Source organism: Molothrus ater, chromosome 5, assembly GCF_012460135.2.
Source record: "Molothrus ater isolate BHLD 08-10-18 breed brown headed cowbird chromosome 5, BPBGC_Mater_1.1, whole genome shotgun sequence".
NCBI lineage: Eukaryota > Metazoa > Chordata > Aves > Passeriformes > Icteridae > Molothrus > Molothrus ater.
In genome coordinates, this window is record NC_050482.2 from 68137752 (window position 1) to 68156093 (window position 18342).

Below are 18342 nucleotides of genomic sequence, written 5' to 3' on the forward strand. Positions count from 1 at the left end.
CGCAGCGGCGGCCGCCCGCGGTAGGGGGGGCAGCGGCAGCAGCAGCGCCCCCGCCGGCCCTGAGCCGCCCCGTGCGCGGGCGGCAGCGAGGGGGCAGCGCGGGGCCGCCGGGGGGCGGCCGCTGAGCGGCGTGGCGCCGGGGGGCGGGCGGGGCCGCAGCGCCGAGCGGCGGCGGCACCACCACACGCAGCCGCCCGCGGAGTGAGGGAGGCAGCGACCGAGCGGGCGGACGGCGGCCGCGGGAGATGTGCCCGGAGGAGGACGGCGGCTGCGGCGGCGGCGGCGGCGGCAGCGTAGCCGGCACCGGTGGCCCCGAGGCGGCGGCTGCGGTGGCGCTGGACGAGCTCCGCTCCTGGTGGGAAGTCCCGGCCATCGCGCACTTTTGCTCGCTCTTCCGCACCGCCTTCCGCTTGCCCGACTTCGAGATCGAGGTGAGAACCCCGCGGGCGCCGTGCCGCGTCCCGCCGGACAGCCCGCGGGCTGTGTCCGTGCCGCCGCTCCCGCTGCGCCTCCGCTGCCCGGCGGGTCCCTCACGCCTCTCCCGCTGCCCCGCGATGTGCCCGGGCGCACCCCCGGCCCCCGGCGAGCCGCTGGACTCCGCCGGGATGCGGCGCGGGGCGTTCGCTCCGCTCGCGGCGGACCCGGCAACTTCCCCGTGCCTCCCGGGCGCGCTCGCAAACTTTGGGCGCGCCCGTCCCGGGCGGCGGCGGGCAGGAGCCCCCCGGCTCGGCGGGCGGCGGGGCGCACGGCGGGGGCGCAGCGGGGCCGGCCCCGCCGGGCCGCATTGTTCCGCCGCCGGGCCGGTGTCCGCACACAAAGGTGGCGGGGGGACGGAGGCGGCACGGAGCCCGCCGTGGGTCCCCCGTGCCCAAAATGGTGGCGGCGAGAGGCGGGCCCGGCCCGGTGACCCCCCAGCTCCCCCGGGGCTACCAGCCGCTGCTCTTGGGGGGTTTGCCCGGCCCGCTCAGCTGTGCCCGGGCCGGCTCCTTTTGTTGCGGGTGGGGGTCCCCACCTGGCCGGTGCCGCCGGAGGGTCCTGCCGAGCCTTTCTTGCGCATCCCGGCGAGGCCGGAGGGCTCCGCGGGGCACCGCGCCGCTCATTGTGCGGCTCCGCGGAGCCGCCGGGGCATCGACGGTGCCTTCACCGCCGCCCCTGTGCCCCAGCGAGGGAACGCTCTCGGCTTTCGTACCTCCTGACTCGTTTTCCCTTGTAACTTTCTCGTGTGGCTTGTTTGGGTTTTAGTTTGTTTGGTTTTTGTTTTTTTCCTGCTTGATTTCAATTCTTATTTTCATGTTGCGCCGCTAATGTCCCGTAAATATTTTGTGCGCCGGCTACAAATGTTACAAACAAAGTGTGTGCTGGTAGGAAATCTTTTGTGCTTGCTGTGAAAAGCTATTCTTGCCAGCGCGTTGGCAATAAACCGGGTGAATAACGTGGTGGCGTGTGTTTTTTAAAGACAGTAATTGCCCCGTGAATGCGAATTCCAAAGATGCTTAAAAGTTCAATGGGATGCGCGAAGCCCTAAAGAGCAAAACTCCTCGAGCAGGATGTGGATTTCTGAAGAGGGGGAATCCCTTATGCGGTACGAAATCTTGAAAGGGGATAAGATCTCTCAATGATGCAACTTCTTGCGAAAGAGAACTCCCCTCCCCCTCCTATTGATGCCAAACCATTAAAGGGGGAGGCTCTGCGGGCCCAGCAGCGTAAAGTCTTGAAGGAACCTGAATTTACAATGATAAAAGGGCCAAGGCACTAGCCTTTCACCTTTGGAGGCAATTAGCATCTGGCTTGCTTCACAAATGAAGTAAATGTGGGCTCCCCTTTGCTTCCCGGAGCACGCTGAGGCTGGGGGAGTTAACATCATCACTCGGAACAAATTAACTTGCTTTTTTTGGGGGGGATGCCCGGGAGGAGGAGAGGAGGAGGAGTGCGGGCGCGTTGGTGCTGGGGGTGTTGCAGAGCAAAAGCAGCACACCGTCCAAAACATCGTCCAAAAAACCCTCGGTGCACGTGGATGGCCGGCAGCCCTTGGCAGAAATGGGGTTTAAAGCGTGGCGTTTGTCCGAGGGTCGCTGGAAATTGCGTTTAAAATCGGGATGCTGCCAGAGGACGGCTGCGGCTGTCAGAGCTCGGCACGTGAAGTAAATCTCCTTCTCCGGCACAGTGTGAGCCGCTCAGCACAAGCCGTTTCAAAAGTTGCTGTTCGTTGAAATTCACCATCTCCTTACCTCTCGCCTGGTGTAGTTGTTCCACTCTCACCGCTGGCTTGGGGATATCTGGGAACAGATCTTTGCACAAAGAGCTTGCTCATGTTTTGAAGCCAATTTCATGTTTTGAAACCAATGGCCAGCGATGGGAGTTACACTTTTTTCCTAAGAGTATTGCTCTGTGTGTTTTTGGTTTTTTTTTTTTTTTAATTTGTGCTTTATTTAGCTGCATAAAGAAGATTTCTTCCACGGTTTTGGACCTAATAAAATACCAGTGCTCCTTCTGGCTGGTCTCACTGCTACCTCTGAGACATGCTTGGGTTTCAGGGGTGTCTGAATAAAATGGAGGTGGCTGTTCTTCTAGGGGTTTGTGGAGATGGCAGGATTTAAAACACATTTTACAGGGAAATAAAACTAGCCAGCCATCAAAAAGTGAATCTGCTCATGCGTGAATGATATTTTCTTGCTTTAGCTTTGGTAATTGTGGAGAGGTGTGCTTAGGGCTGAACAATGTATTGGAGTATTCCCCTTCCCTCAAAAGTTACTGCCCCTCGTGAGGAGCCCTGGGGTGATTACCCCAGTCCATTTGGGCATAGAGTGAAACGGGTGCTTGGAGTGAATCTTGATTGCAGAAGGAAAAATGGAGATCTCGAGCTCAGAGGGTTTCATCTGGAGGATGCTCATGCTCAAACCCCTTGAGCTTCCCAGCTCACGTTTGTCCAGTATCTCTAAGGGATGGTCTTACACTGGATGCAGCTGTCTCTTCTTGGATTTTCTCTTCTTCCTAGGAGGTGTCAGCTCCTCTGAGCTTAAATTCTGGCTGGTGGTGCTGTTCTTGTGTTTTTCTGATACCAGTGTATCTCCAGGGAGGAGTTTGGTGCTAAACTCTTACAATATCCTTACAAAAGGCAGAAGTTTTAAACAAGCCTTAATTCTGCTTGAAACAAATATTCCCTGCTCTCGCTCTCCCTCCAGTTTCAGCAGGTGGGTCAGGTTAAGGTTTCACTGCTACCGTCCCTGAAGTCCTCAAATGAGACAAAACCTGATCTTCCAATTTGTGGTGTTCTACTGGTCATTTTTAAAAAGCTCTGGGTATTTTTTGTTTTTTCTTTCCCCCATACCCCTTCCCCCCTGATATTTTTTTCCTTCTGGTGGGTTTCTCCATAGCTAGCTGGAAAGCTCTGTAATGATAGGCCATCTGGACCTATCCCTCCTGTGCTGAGCAGATTTGATGAGGGTATTTGAGAAGTTTGGGGCCTTTAGTAGTTTAGAGAGGCGGAATGGAGCTCTTTTATTTTATTTTATTTTTATTTTTCCCTTCCTTTTCACTTAAAATGCAAGCCCTTTACCCTCTGCTTATTGGCACGAAAGAAAGTGAAGCTTCCAGGCTTCCAGATTTCCAGATGTGGGGCTGCCATCAGCAGCTGGATGGCAGAAACCTGGTGAGCAAATGTTCTCATTTTCTTTTTGCTGGACCTGTGCATAGCCAGAGAGTGCAGGGAAGGGGTGTCCAAGGAGAAAGAGGCGCATCCATCAGGCTGGACTCTGGGCATTGTTTGGGGAGGGGGTGGGCACAGCTGGCCCTCAGGCTGGCTCTGGCAGATGCAGGCGCCTGGGCTCCTCTTTTTAAATCTCTGCTGCAGCAGCATCACCCGGCAATGGGCTCAGGAGGGGCTCAGCTACTGCCAGCAGGTCAAAAGTTCAGTGGGACAGAAGCGGGTGCTTCGGGACGTGTTCAGCTTCATGCTGTGTTTTTACATGGATCTGAGGATGGCAGAGAGCACTTCTGCCTTCTGGGGTGGGTTGGCTGCTTTTTTTTTTTTTTTCCCTTCCTCCCCTTTTAAATGGCTGCCTTGTCAGCCATCTGCTGTACAAAACTTGCGTGCCACTTCAGAAGTGGTCTTTTGGTTCTGTTGGCTTGGTTGTCATGGCGTATTTCTTGGTGGTTTGTAAAATCACAGAATGGGTAAGGTTGCAAGGGACCACACTGAGTCATCTGATCCAACCTCCCTGCATCACTCTAATCTGCATCAGGGAGTTTGTCCTTACCTACTCTAACAGCAGCACTGCAGCAGGAGGAGGTGTGGCTGTGTGGGGCAGGTCTTTTTTTTGGTTGTCATTGCCTTGATGGACAGAAAGGATGCTTTCCACAGTCAAGTTAGTGCAGGTGATGATAGCTAGTGATTTATTTCCCTCTTCAAGACTGGACTGTAATGTGGGACACCTCTTGTGTCAAAGTATCTCCTGGCCGTGTGCCCTTCCTTCCCCTGTGCAACTGAAATGTCCTCCTGGCAGCTGTGGGGGTTGTTTGTATCAAAAATATTGGGAGAATATTTAACGTTTTCAACCGTATTTCAGCACAGCTTGAAAACGCTGGACAGGAGCCAGTGTGGCATGGCCACCCAGCTCTTTGGCATGTGCTCCCAGGAGCTGTGGACTCCAGCATTTAGGAACTTCTACCTGGGTAGGTCGAGGGGCGGTTGGCTTTCCAGAACGTGCTTGAAAATAGTCAAAACATTGTTGTTAACTTAGTTTATTTGGAAAAGGGGGAAAAGCCACATTACACAGGGAAAACATAAATCTTTTCCTGTGGTTTTTAAAAGCACCTTTGGGCAAATTGCCTCTGCTGTTAACTTCACTGCAGCTTTAAGATGCTTTTCCTTGCCTCTTGCCCCTTCCTAGCACTTCAGGCTCTGGCTCTGCCTTTAGGTACATTCCTCCCACCCGCAGGCAGGGAGGGCACTGCTGCTCCTGCCCACCTTTTTCCTTCTCTAGTGTGGTATCTCTGTGCAGGTCCTTGAACAGGCTCCTTCTGTCAGGAATATTATGTGGCTGTTAGAAACCAGCAGCTGCTACTGCTCCCCTGGGTCCCCCAGCAGGAGGAAGAGTGTGGAGAGAGGAGAGCTGGAGAAGGAGAGGGCAGAGAACAGGGTTTCTTCTATCTGTGCAAACTGGATACAGCTTTAAAAGAGAAAAAAATTAATTTGTTAAGCAGTGTGATAGAATTTTAATGCTTTGAAAGGAATTTTTCTTAGTGAGGGCAGGATGGCTAAATATGCTCTGACCTCCACTGTCATATCATGTTAAGTCCTGCTGAAAATTCTCTGTGGGTCCCCTTGCTCTGCCCTTTGGGTGTGTCCCTTGTGATCCGTGACACCAAAATGGCACAACCTTCCTGTTCTGTCAGTGGTTGTATGGGGTTAATTACACAGACAGTAGGGTTTGGTACCCAGGTACAGCCTCCACCCCTCTGTAGCTATTTGGGTCTGGTGCTGCATTCTGGTTGGCATTACAGTAGCATATCCAATGTCTACTGCTGCCTCATCCTGCTCTGTGGTAGTTCAGATGGCCAGGTGGTTTCTGATCAGAAGAATTTAAAATCTAAGTAAGATCAATGCAGCAAGAAGGTGCTGCAAGCTGATGAAAGTGTTGGTGAATTCATGTAGGTCAGCAATGTTCATTGAGGGTAGTTCTGAGTTTAAATGCCTTTTCAGTAGGAAAGTTCAGTCGTTGGGATGTCCATCCCTCCTGCCATTTGCCTGATCACAGTAGGCAACATTAAAGTGGAAGGGAGTGGGCAGTGACTGAAGCAACAGTGAACAATAGATCTGCTGGTTAAAACTTCCCTCTCATGTGAAGCACCTTGCTTTAGAAAAAAAACACACTGTCTGAGGAAAGGTAGAGTAACTGGCAGTGCAGGGAGAGGTGCTGTACAGAGAGTAGACAGGGTTGGAAAAGATTATGGAATTCAAATATACTGAAAAGACAGTGTTGGTCCTGTTGTGTGGAGAGACCCATTTATGGACCACTGTGTGAATTTGGGTTGTACACTAAGGTCACTCTGTGATGGCTCTGCTTCCCCTGGGCAGCATCAGCTTCGTCAGAGTAGAGGGTGTGAGCTGGGTGTTTATTGTTTAAAAAACCAAACAAAATCAAAGGTTGTTTGTTTTTTTTTTTCTTTCTACCTGTCCCATCTGCTGTTTGGTGCAGTTGCTGCAGTGCCCCATCCCTCTCCCCATGTTTGTTCCAGCACCACTTCTTACATTGCTGCTTTTGCTGTCTTAGTTATTCTGTGTGCAATAGAATCATTAACACTCTACATGTCAGTGCTGGGCTCTAGAGTTCATTGAGATTAATGGAGGGGGGAGAGATACTTCTCAGAGCTGTTGTTTCAAGTGGTCTGCAAATTGGAAAGCAGTTTCCATTTCAAATGCAAGTCACATCTTTCCCAACTGTAGATCTTAAACTTTTACACAAGTGTTTACCTTTTATGTAATGATACTCTAGTGTAATTGGATACAAAAAAAAACCCAAAAAAAACCAAACACAAAAACCCCACACCAAAAACAAACCAGAAAAAAACCCAAAATAACAACCACAACAAAAAAAGGCATAGGTAGCTCAGGAGGCTGATACATGAGTTAAAATGTTATCTTAAGCCTGTGAAAAGAAACAAGTAGTGACTGCACGAAACCAAAGGGTGTCTGAACAATGGATAAGGAAGGTTATTTTGACAGCAACATTTTGAATGGATCTGAGTTAGGTGACAGGGGAGTTGGGGAATGACTGTAGCAGTAGAAGGCAGAAGGGAAGGAGGAGCACGATAAGAATTTCAGAGATTTGATGGAGCACATGGAACCTGATATTACAGATTTTATGTGGTGTTAGTATAGGCAATTCTTCTGCTGGCACAGCTGACACAGAAAATCATGCCTGGTGCTAGCTGAAGTGCTTGTGTACCCACAAGTTTAACAGTTTAAGCTGAGTTTATTTTAAGACCGATTTAAGATAATCAGGTGCAAGTCTTTCCCCACTAGAAAAAAAAAAAAACATAATAGTTTGTGCAGGAACTTAAATATGACTTTGCAGTTTGCTTTGTTTGAGAAGACCCAAGTACTACAAACAAACCTGTGCCAATTCAATCAACCCATCTAAACTTCTGCACAGCACATCGAAATCGGTCCTTGAAAGTTTTTCCTTGTGGAATTTGCTCTAACCAAAGCAGCTAAAAGTAACACCTTTAAAGTGTTGCAGCTTTATCTGTAGACCTGCTTAACTGTGGTCTTTCTCTCCCAGTGCATAATGCCGGCAGAGCTGTGCCATTCTGCCCCTGGCATCTGTTAAGTGCCTGCATGAAGGGTGAAGAATTAACTTTTGTAATGGCAATGGATGCTTTCATAGACTTCTTTCAGGCAAAAATCTCCTCCAGAAGAGAGCTATGGGTAGAAATGACAACAGCCAAGGAATTAAAATTCCTGAATTAAAAAGTTTATCATGTAAACATTATTGTAGGTATGTATGAATTTTTTAAAAAAATTTTTCCCCCCCTCCTCGTTACCAGAAGCAACAGCATCTGCTGTGGTGGTGGGAACAATGCAGCCTAGTGATTCCTCCTTCCTTACAGTAGAGAATCCTGTTAAACACACAAGGCTGTGCCTCAGAGTGTATCCTTTCAGCAGGCTTGTTCCTTTTAATGGGTGCCCATTCCTGGGGTCTCCATTGTTTCACCAACAATAGCACTAGGGGCAGCTGATTTGGTTGACAGAAAATGCGTTAATTTAACAGATCTATTCCCTTTAGCCGGTCTCCTTCCTATTGTGCCCCAGTTCTCCCCCAGTTCCTGGGGAGGAGGGCCTCGAGAGCAGGGTCTGTTAGGTGGAAGGCTCCTGCAATTAGGAGGGGTTTGCAGCCTTTTGTGTGAGGAACAGAAAACAGCTGATGGGGAGAAGTGGGGAGAGCGCAGTTTGCTTACTGCCAGAACACTCATTTTCTGCTTTTTGGGGAGGGCTTTACAGACTGCCTTTACAAGGGAGGGGGGAATAACTCGACACTGGGAGCTGATGGCAGTCAAGGTCTTTGCTGCGCTCAGAGGTGGTCTTGCAGCCCGATGTGGCAACGCCTTTCAGTGCTGGCTCAACTTCTTGACAAACTCTTTATATACTATAAATGCTTAGCTAAAACACCAGCTTTCCACTGAAAAAGCAAAGCTTGGTATTATCAACGGTAGGACTGCAGAGAGCTGGCTGGGGAAGGCAGTATGTAAAGTTAACACCAAATTACTTGAAACATGAGGGGTGTAATGGTCCTCAGGGACCCCTACCCTGGGCTAGCTCACCAGTTCAGCGTGGTTTTAGGACTGGTCTGGTTTAAACAGTGCAGGCTCTTCACCCTTGGGTGCACTCAGACAGGTTCAGCCCTTCTCTGCAGTAACTTATCTTGGTTCAGTAACAGAGGGGGGTATCTCTGTTGGTTTTTACATCAGTGTGGTCAAGCAGACACATCCAGCCTGGTGGGAAGGAGGGTGCCTGCACTGCTGAGGGGGCAGTGAAACATGAAGCTCCTCTGCTCCTGGGGGCTGCCGGCTGCCAGAAAGATCTTGGCTGCCAGAAAGAAGATCTCGCTCCCTTTCAAGCCCTCGCTTCAGCCACGCTTCTGACTCTGTGGTTTGCCCCTTTCCTGGCAGCGTCCCAGCTGCTGGCTGGGTTTTTGTGGGGGTTGTTGGTCTGTGGTGGGAGCAGGACCTCCTGCTTTTGGTGGCTGCAAGCTGCTGGGTCAATCCACTGTGGCTCTTGAAACTCTAGCTGTAGTTTAGTTCTGGTTGCTGGGGCTGGTGATGTAAAAGGAGCTCTGGAGAGTCTTTTTCCTCCTCTTTGGTAAAACTGTTAATTCTCTGGCTCTTTCTCTCCAGCTAAGCCTGCTGTAAAGGGGCCAGAGCTTTGCATGGCCATAGAGTTGAAGGCAGATCTACTATTCTCCTTTCTGGTGAGCCCTGTGTGTAGGGAGTTGTGTGGCAGCAAAAATATTTATATATCCATAACACAAGGCAAAGAGTGTTGTGGTTGGAAGGGTTTTTTTGGTTTTTTCTTGCTTGGGTTTTTTTGGTTTGTTTTAGGAGGCAAAGGGTGAGAGTTCACTTAAAGAGCTTGACTCTTAATAGAGCTTGTCATTGTCACTAATATAAAACAAATGATGAGCATGGGAGAGGAGTCAAAGGCTCCCTCTTCTGGTGTTCTGGAAAGGTTCAAATACTGAAAAATAAGCAAGGAAAAAGACCCTTTCCATGCTTTCTTGTGGTATTTTGTGACCTCACTCAGGCCTAACCCATACCGGCCCACCATGCAAGTCTTTTCTTGTCCCATAAATACACAACCTTAACAGCTCTCTGTGGAAGTGAAATGCATTTTCAAATGCAAAATATGTTGCACTTGTAAGTAAAAGTGAGCCCTGGTTTCAGAAGGGTTCCCAATGTGAGCATGGAAGATGGCAGCCCTGCATGTCCCTGCCTGTGACGTTTCTCAGTGCTTCCCTTTGCTTCTCCTCTTTACTGCATCCTCCTCTTGCCATGGCAATGTCATCTGTGTCCCGTGCATTTCCCAGGTCACACGTGTGCACTGGCATGTAAACATGTTTGGGATGATTGGAGGGGCTGAGTATGCTGAGCACTCCCTCTAGGAGAGCCTGTCCAAGGCTCTGGCACTGCTGTTGCTTGCGCTTGAGTCAGTCCAGAATTCAAAACTTATTAGTGGTTGATTGATGGAGAATTGTGCACAAGGAGTAATAGTTTGTTGAAAATTTTAGATGGATTTTCTAAAAACCATTATATAAAAGTGTAGTGACTCTGAAATTAATAGAATTTCAGAGCATTAGAGAAGGGACTTTTTTCCTTTCATATTTTTTTCTTCACTGGAGAGCTGGCCATCATGGGGCTTATTTTTCCCCTGTGTTGTTAGTGTGGACTCATGGGCAGTGTCTGCTGGAGCCTGAGGGATTCTCAACCTGCCTTCAAGGCAGCAGCTCCTGCCACTGTCACAGCCGGCAGTAAAACTGCTCACCCGGATTAAAAACTTCTCTAAAGTGCCCTGTGCCTCCCCAGAAGCAGTTCCCCCAGCCAGCTCCCTCCACAGCCCCACAAAAGGGTTGTACCAGCATGGCTGAAGCAGTGGCACAGGAATGGAAACAGGCAGCAGGGAGGGGAAGGGCTTTTTATAGCTGACACTTCTGCTGAAAGAAACGCTTATCGCACTGCAGCCCTGGGTAGCAGGTGGAGTGAGCCTGCACAGGTAACAACAGGTCATGCAGCAGTGAGGGCACCTGGGGAAGAAACCTTATCAGTAAGACCCTCCCTGAAAGGGCTTTGGGTTATATCAAGCCTTGATTCATTTGTATTTTTCAAGTGAACATTCTGGTTAGAAAAGTTTTCATTTGGAGTTAGGTGGTGAACCTGTAAATTGTTAATTTCGTAGTCAGTCCTGAACGTGCTGCTGAAATCGGTTAAACTTCACTGGACCTGAGAGTCTTGATACATTTCTTTTTTCAAGTGAACATTCTGGTTAGAAAAGTTTTAGTTTGGAGTTAGGTGGTGAGCCTTTAAATTGTTGATTCCATAGTTAGTCCTGAACATGCAGCTGAAATCAGTTAAACTTAACTGGAGCTGAGAATCTTGCACAAAACCAGAAATTCTTTTTGAGAAAATTCAATCTTTCTCAAAAAAAACAAAAAGATTTCCCACAGAGAAGAAGGTTTCTCTGTGGCTCTGATCGCCCAGCAATGCAGATATCTATCCATCAGGAATTGTTTGCCTGTGCTGAAGAGGCTGGAGCAGCTTGCCTTGTGGGACAGGGCAGCCATGTAGAATAAACAGGGAATAGCAGTCTCGATTTCCTTTCTTTCAGCCTGATACAAGGTGCAGAGGCACTGAAGACTATTTTGCCCTTAAGATAATTGTGAGTTGGAGAGGATCAAAGGGCTTGAGGGGGCTTTTTTGGTTGAAAGGGGATTTTCTCCATGGACAGCTGCAGTAGTGCATTAGTAGTGCAATGGATTATCTTTCCATGATCTGTAGGATCTCAACCAGCTATCGAGGGGCCCCACTGAAGGCTGCTGCTTGGGGGAGGCACAGTGAAAGTCTCCTCTAGCAGGGAGACCTGTAATGCCTGGGAGCTCGGACCACTTGACTCCCCCTGCCCCAGCAGGGTGGGTGGTGCTGGATATTCTTAGACTGCAGATAGTGCTGGGAGCATGGGGAAAGGGAGCCCAGCTCTCGGTCTCAGTCGTGTCTAACTGCAGCTGATGCCCTGCATCCACCCTGCTCTCCAGTGGAAGTGCTTATTAAGGAATGTGAGAAGCGAGCTGATTCCAGCTGCTGTGGCATCCCTAAAGGGAAATGTGTAATTTGGGAGGGTGTTGCAAGTCCCTCGGTGGAACAAACTGCTCTCTGTAGTAAACATCTGACATGCCAAATGCCTGGACTTTGTCATTTTGGGAAGTTTTGGATGATGGCTGCTCTGCAAATAGCTGTGCCATTGAGAGGGTGTCCCTGCACATGCCTGGATGGGTATCTGTATCCTTGCTCTGTGCTTTTCATTCACTGCAGGGAGGCAACACATCTGGCCTGACTGTGGCAAGGGTGGCAGGAGGGGATGGGACAGGGCTTGGTGCTATCAGAGGTGGGGATCAGGTCATGCTGTGCCTCCCTGACCTGGTTTCAGGGCCCGGGGATGAGGGGGCTGGAATGTGCAGGGCGGCAGAGCTGTCAAGGAATGCTGGTTCCCAGGTGGCCACGTCCCCAGGTGGCCACTTCAGGGCCTTGTGCTTGGGCTCAAATTGCATCTGTGCTGGTTAATGAGTGCTGGAGCAGCCCTGCCCCACCAGTCCTCCTGTGCACACCTCCTCAGGTAGTGAGTGGGATGCCAGCAAGAAAGGGGTGACCATAGCATCTTGTTGGGTGTTAAACTTACCCTCCCAGCACTTTCAGAATTTTCTGTTAAGTTTAATGATGGAATCCTTATGGCTTTTTGGTTGGTTGGGGTTTTTTGGGACTAGTGAAACACAAAATGGGACAAATCCAGCTTTGGATTTCAGGGCTGAGGTTTTTTTGGGAGAGGCAGTTAGAAAGCCGTGTCTTTATTTGTAAGCAGGACTAGTTTCAGAATTTAAGGGTCGCCATATGATGTTGTGTTGTTTTTCCTTGGAGTAGCAACTACAGTTTATATTCATTGCCTAGTCCTTAGCCAGTTGGCAGAGAGACTGCTGTGAAGGGATTGATTGTTAGTGGATGCTTCATTGTGCTGTCCAAGCCTGACTTTCTTGCTCTAACCAGTTTCCTTCAGTTGGAATGGCTGTAGTCAGCAGAGGGAAGAGAGGGAGATGAGTCTCTTCCCTCTCAGCAGCGTTGTTTCTTGTTCATGGGATATGCTCAGGATAAGAAGGGTCAACAAAAAGTGTCAGCACTTGAGCATTCTCACAGAAAGCCGGCTGGCTGGCTGCTGGGGACTGCTCTCACGATTTTTCTGCTTCCTCTTGTGATTCTCTCAGTGTTTGTTTTTGGAGTGGTGACTTAAAAGTAGCGCTGTTTGGTGTGAGCATCCTGGAGGCTCCGCCCTTTCCCTGGGGGAGGCACGGATGGGAGTGGAAACATAATCAGGAAGATGATCTGGAGCTCAGAGAGGCGAAGACACGCTGGCAGCTGTGGCAATTGAAGATGAGTTAGTGTTTAAACTGGCAGTGAGGACACACGCAAGTACAGAGGCAGCAGAGCAGGCTGGAGCTTGGACAGCAACATCTGCCAGGCTCCTTGGATAGAAGCTGGGATGGTTTGGTCCTGCTCAACCACATCCTGCTGCAGCTCCTCTGATAAACCTGGGCTAGCTAATTAGAGCTAGGCTGTGTGCAGCTATGCACAAGGCAGCCGTGCTGTACTGGCGTAGTGGGTGCTGCCGTTTGGGAAAGGGAGCTTGAGCTGGGTCTGAGCAGGGGGGGTTTGCGAGGAAGGGGAGGTGTGTGTCAGGCTTGGGCTGGGCTGCACATCCCACCCTTAGGCTGAACAGCAGCAACTGGAAGAGGACAGCTGAGCTAATGCTTATAAGGTGGAGGAATGGAAGACTCCACACCAGGTCTTGGAAGTATGATCCTAACCCTCTGCTTGTCTCCTGCTTTCCTCCCCCACTCCCAAAGCCCCTCTTGGGCTGTGTGGAAGTGTCCCAGTTCTTGCAGCTGTGTTAGTTGTAATGGGTCATTTAGTCCTGAAATCCCTGTTTGAAAGGGGCAAGTCCTTGCCTCGTGTGACAGCTGCCGCCTTGCACTTCTCCCCAGGCTGGAAATAACTGCATATGACACAGGAGCAGCTCTGGCATGGGGGAGGGAGGAGGGTTTCTGGCTCCCTCTCAGTGCTGTAATGGCTTTGCTGTGTGCCTCTTCTCCCATGTGGACCATAGCAGAGCCATGCCCCACATATTCAGCGGATCTCTCAGCTGGCAGTGCCCAGGCAATGCCCTTAACAGCCTGGCACTCTGCAGGCTCTGTAGAGTGGAGCCTTCCTGTGCAGCTGGGAGCAGGACAGAAGGGATGTGAGGTGGTGGTGGTGGTGATGCTTGCCTGGAGCATCAGGGAGCCTTGCTGTTGTGTGCAGAGGCAGAGACAAGGAGAGGGAAGGTGGGAATGTTTCTGCTCCCTGCTCCCCTCTTCAAAATCCAAAGCCTTGAGCCCATGGAAACCTGGCCAGCTTTTCCTTCCAGCTGAAGGGCTGTCTCCTGATTGGAATGACAGCTTTGAACTGGAAGACATTATTTCATTAGCGTGCTAATCAGATACAGAGATTACCTGATTGGCTACTTAATAATTAAATGAAGTTGCCTGTAATTCTTTGAGCACACACAGAACTAATTAAATTAACCCTTCACTGCCCTGCATGCCTGGGACACACTTGTGTGAAATGGAGAGGGCAGCTTCCCCAATGTGGGGACTGTGATCAGAAGGGGGTGGTGGTCATGAAGTAGCCACTGCAGGACTGCCAGAGTGGTCTTATCAGGAGCCTGGAGAGGAGAAGATGATGCACTCTTAGAGCCTTTCACTTTAATTTGGCACACCTGCTGTGTGATCAGTGTGTCTGGCAATGGGCTACCAACAGATCCTGTGTCCAAATAGCAAAAGAATGCACTGGGCTCATGGAGTTGGTGCCAAGGCATGGGCAGTAACCCATCCCATCACCTAAGGAAGCAGAGAGAAGGAAAACCTGCACTTGGCAGTTCTTGAGGAGAGACAGTCAAACAGAGAACTGAAGATGTTCTCCTGCACTTTTGAAGCATTACTCTTCCCTGTCCTCACTGGCATGTGGGCACAAGCCAGGTTCTTTCCTTGCATCTGGCAGGATTCCACCAATTCAACTTCTTGTTGACCACCTATTTCTCTCTATTCCTGCAGTGTCTGCCCCAGGAACTGCACTTTGCACATGCTCACATGCTCATTGGGGTGTATTTCCAACAGTTTGAGGAGGACACAGAAGTCATGTCAGTGCCATAGCTTGCTTTCATTATAGATTGAAAAAAAAAAAAAAGTGAAAAGAGTAATAAACAGAAAGTCTCCTTGTGTTCTCCAGCCCCTGTGCTATGCCCAAGCTTTCAGCTTCTGTGATGCTAGAGGTGTGGCAGTTTAAAATTTATAGTGAAAAGCTGATTTTTATAATGTGTGAGAGAATTGTTACCGTGTTGAAGGCACTCTATGTTTGATCATTTCATTGCTAGGGTGAAGAGTTAGCATCTATAATTTTTTTGTATCCATTTTTAGTGCTAAGCACTGGGTTGAGGCAACAGAAAAGCTACCTTATAATAATCCAACTCTCTTCCCTTGCTGCTGCCACTGTCTCCTTCTAGACTTTGCCCATACATGTTAAAATGAAACTGTCAAATTAAGCACATTTCACTGTCATCCAGAGCTAAACTTGGCAGAGAAGAGCCCTTGGACCTTCTGGCCTAAGTTAACCACGGCTGGCTTCAGCTACCCCAGTAAGGAATTGCTGTGGCATGCAGAACAGCTTTCCCCTTCCCCGTGGTCCATGTTGCTGACTCTGTCCTCTTTTTCCCTGAAGATTGGTTGTAGCAGCAGTGTCCTTGGAGCCAGCAGAGGGATAAATATCCCCAACCACTGCTTTGTCTTTAAAATCTGGCTTCCACATGACAGGCAGCCCAAAATGCTTTGGAAAACAGGTCAGGAGACAGAAGAAATCAGGGAGGATGGGAAACAAAAGGGCAGCTTTCAGGGTAATTAGATGGTTTCAGTGCTCCTTCTGGCAGGGAGCATTGGCTGGTGAGACATGACCCCCTGTGCTGACTCCCTGCCGATGTGGGTGTGCTGGCAGAGCGTGAAGGGAGAGCAGAGCCAGCGAGCCTTGGGATGTCCTTGTGTCCCTACTGATCTCTGAGATTTACCATCTCCACTTCCCAGCCCTTGGACCTGCTCTCCCCACAAGCCAACCTTTGCTGTCCTTCCTCCAGTCCCCTCTGCCTCCCTGGGTCAGACCCAGGTCTGTGATTCCCACCTGTGACTCCCAGGCAGGGGCTCTGGGAAGCATAAAATGCTTGCCCCCATTTTATGAGCCATGGGTCTAAAAGTGTGGGTTTGGGAGAGGCAGGGAAAGTGGGTACCATGCATGTACGGTCCAGCTGGAGCCCAGATACTGCTAGGCTTTGGTGTTGTTAATATTTGATGGTGTCTGTTGTAAAAGGGCAGTAAGTAAGGCTGGCAGATCTGTGTCTGGGCTGTTGCTGCAGTAGAAAGAAAGCTGTTCTCAGAGATTTCTGAAACAAAAGGTATTCCAGTGTGTGTTGAAGTGGCCATTTAAACACATCTGACCATAAAGATGCTCCTTTTGAGCAATTTCGATATCAGAGCTTGCGGGACTCACTCCTGTGGGCAAAATCCTGCTCCATCAGACAGAGCCTGAATGCTGGAGATTGGGTTTGGGCATGGAGTTCAGGGAGGCTTTTTACCTCTTGTGTCCTCCTCTTTGTTTTTGTTTATGGGTTTACAAAGTCAGATTAGCATTTCAATGTTGGAGGCAGAGCCCTTGGGCAGTGGTGGAAGGCAGCCTGGTTCAGCAGGTTTGGGATTACTGCTCCTTTCCCAGCAGCAGCGAGGAGCAGAGCCCGAGGCTTCTCCCTGCTGGGAAAGCACCCAAGCTGCAGCCCACCCCTCCAGCGTGTCTGAAGGTGGATGGGCAGTGTCACCGGGAAGGGTAATTAGCCTTCTTTTCAGGCAAGGATAATTGTTTTATTATTTTAAATAATAGCACAAATTCTGGGGGAATAAAAAATAACCCCCTAAGAGCTCTCAATCCAGAAGCTGTTCACTTTTTCTAGTTGTAGCTGCTGGTCTAATAGGTGTTGCCTGTGCACAAGCTTGGCTTTGCTGTAATCCTGGGAATCTCAGAATCCAGAGCTCTCTTCCTTTAGTAAAACAGAGTATTGAATAAAAGAGAAGCCCATGCCCCTTTCCTCTCTCTCAGGCATAATGCTGTACTCAGTCACACTGGTGCAAATTTAGGGCAGGGCCAGTGGGTTCGAGTCAATGTACTCCAGACTCATGTTTGAATTGCAGAAGGTGGTGTCTCTTCTGAAACCAAAGTTTTCTCTTTGGGCTATTCTGTGTTTGTTCACCAGAGCTGGCTGCTGCTCCGTGCAGTACCCAGTCCATGTGCTGGGAATGCAGTGCATGGGAGCAGGCTTAGGTGCTCCTGCAATTCAAGACTCGCGTGTGGGTGGAGCTTGCAAACTTGCATTCAACAAGAAGCTTAAAGAGGTATTTTAAGCACAAGAACTTATTTGTGTTTATTGCTTCTTTATTCTGAAGAAAATGTGAAGATCTTTTTGTAATGTTCCCCCAGTTTGATTAAATTGTTCATGTGGCTTTTCTCCCCATGTGCAAATATGGCACTGTATTCTTTCTTGGAAGACTCTAAAAAAAATCTTCTCAGCTTGTAGCTGTTAACAAGAAGGGATCTGAGTCTGTGTAAAAAACCATATTTCTTTAGATTTGTTCCACCTGCTCAGGTGCCTCAAGTCAATTTCTGATTTCTTTTGTTCTATATATATATTTTGTAACTGCCAGTACTTTGTGCTGCCTCACTTATGCTAGGACACTGTGCACACACCTTCATTCCTCACTCCCCTGCACATTGCTGTTTGTCTGCAGTCTGGGAGAGGAGTCGTTCGGGGTGCCAATATGTTAAGCTGTTGAGAGAATGGGGAGAGCTGAGATGAAGGTATTGTTATGCTGGAAGGTGTTAATTGGTGCTATCAGCCACTTGTTTGATTTCTAGACCATTACAGCAGTCCTTGAAGTTGTGTCTGAGCCAAGCAAATGGCAGGGGCTCTGCAAGTTCCCCATCTTGTCTTTTTTTTGAGTGCTTATTTCCCCACTGCCACTCACAAAAATTAGCAGGGCTCTCTCTGCACGCTTGAGCAGAGAGGAAGTGCCTGGGTGTTGGGGGTACTGCACAGAAATTGTCACATTGCTTGTGAGCCCTGGCCTGGCACCCTGGCTTGGCAGGGGATGGAGAGGAGATGCTGAATGGTGTGGGGATGTTTCTGGGTTCCTTAGAAGCAGAGGAACTCAGGTACTTGGGGGATGTGATGTTTCTGTGATGTTTCCTGCTTTAGAGGCAGATGCTTAATATTATTTAGGGCAGAGCCCTCCTGTAAGGCCAACACCCAGCAGCCAAATAAAACCTCGTATTTATAGTCCAGGATTTCTTCCTGGAGAGAGGACAAGTGAGAGTGTCCATTCCTCCCCCTGTAGCAGGAGCAAGATCTGCAGCAGAAGAGTGGCTGGCTCCTCTGCAGCCAGGGGGGAAATCCTCTTTACAGCTGCTCTTTCTCCTATAGCTGGGAAGTAAGGAAACATCCTGATTTCCCTGATTTATTTTTCTGCTTTTTTCCCGGGTGCAATAAGAGGTGGGATGGGGAGTAGTACCTGCAGAAGCTTGGAGTCAGGGTGCATTAATGCCTCCCCTTCCATCCAAAGGTCCAAGGTGTGTTGGACATTATTCAACCATAACTTTGTGTGGACCTCTTGGCATACATAGAGACACATGAATCCAGCCCCAAGTTCCTGCTCCTGGCATTCCTTTGGTCATGGTGGGTGGAGTGTTGCCACCCTGGTGTTCCTCCTTGGTGTCGTGGCTTTGCTTGCTGCTTTTCCTGAATGTTCATGCTGTGCACCTGGTTTTGTGCTATGTCATCTGTGGAAAATGGAGTGACAGAAGGCAGCTGAAAAGAGAGGTGATGCTAAATGGAGGCTGAGAGCTTGAAGGTGTAAATGGCCAATGAGGACCATTATGAGAGGAGAGTCAGTCAAGACTTGA

The 18342-nt window shown here is 49.5% G+C and overlaps 1 protein-coding gene across 1 annotated transcript in view; it reads left to right on the forward strand.

Annotated features, from left to right (window-relative positions):
• Positions 1-245: 245 nt before the first annotated feature.
• LOC118697795 (chromatin remodeling regulator CECR2) overlaps positions 246-18342 on the forward strand; it is a 93185-nt gene continuing 75088 nt past the window's right edge. The window contains 1 exon segment of the mRNA XM_036400672.2: positions 246-431. Within this exon segment, the coding sequence (XP_036256565.2) occupies positions 246-431 (186 nt within the window).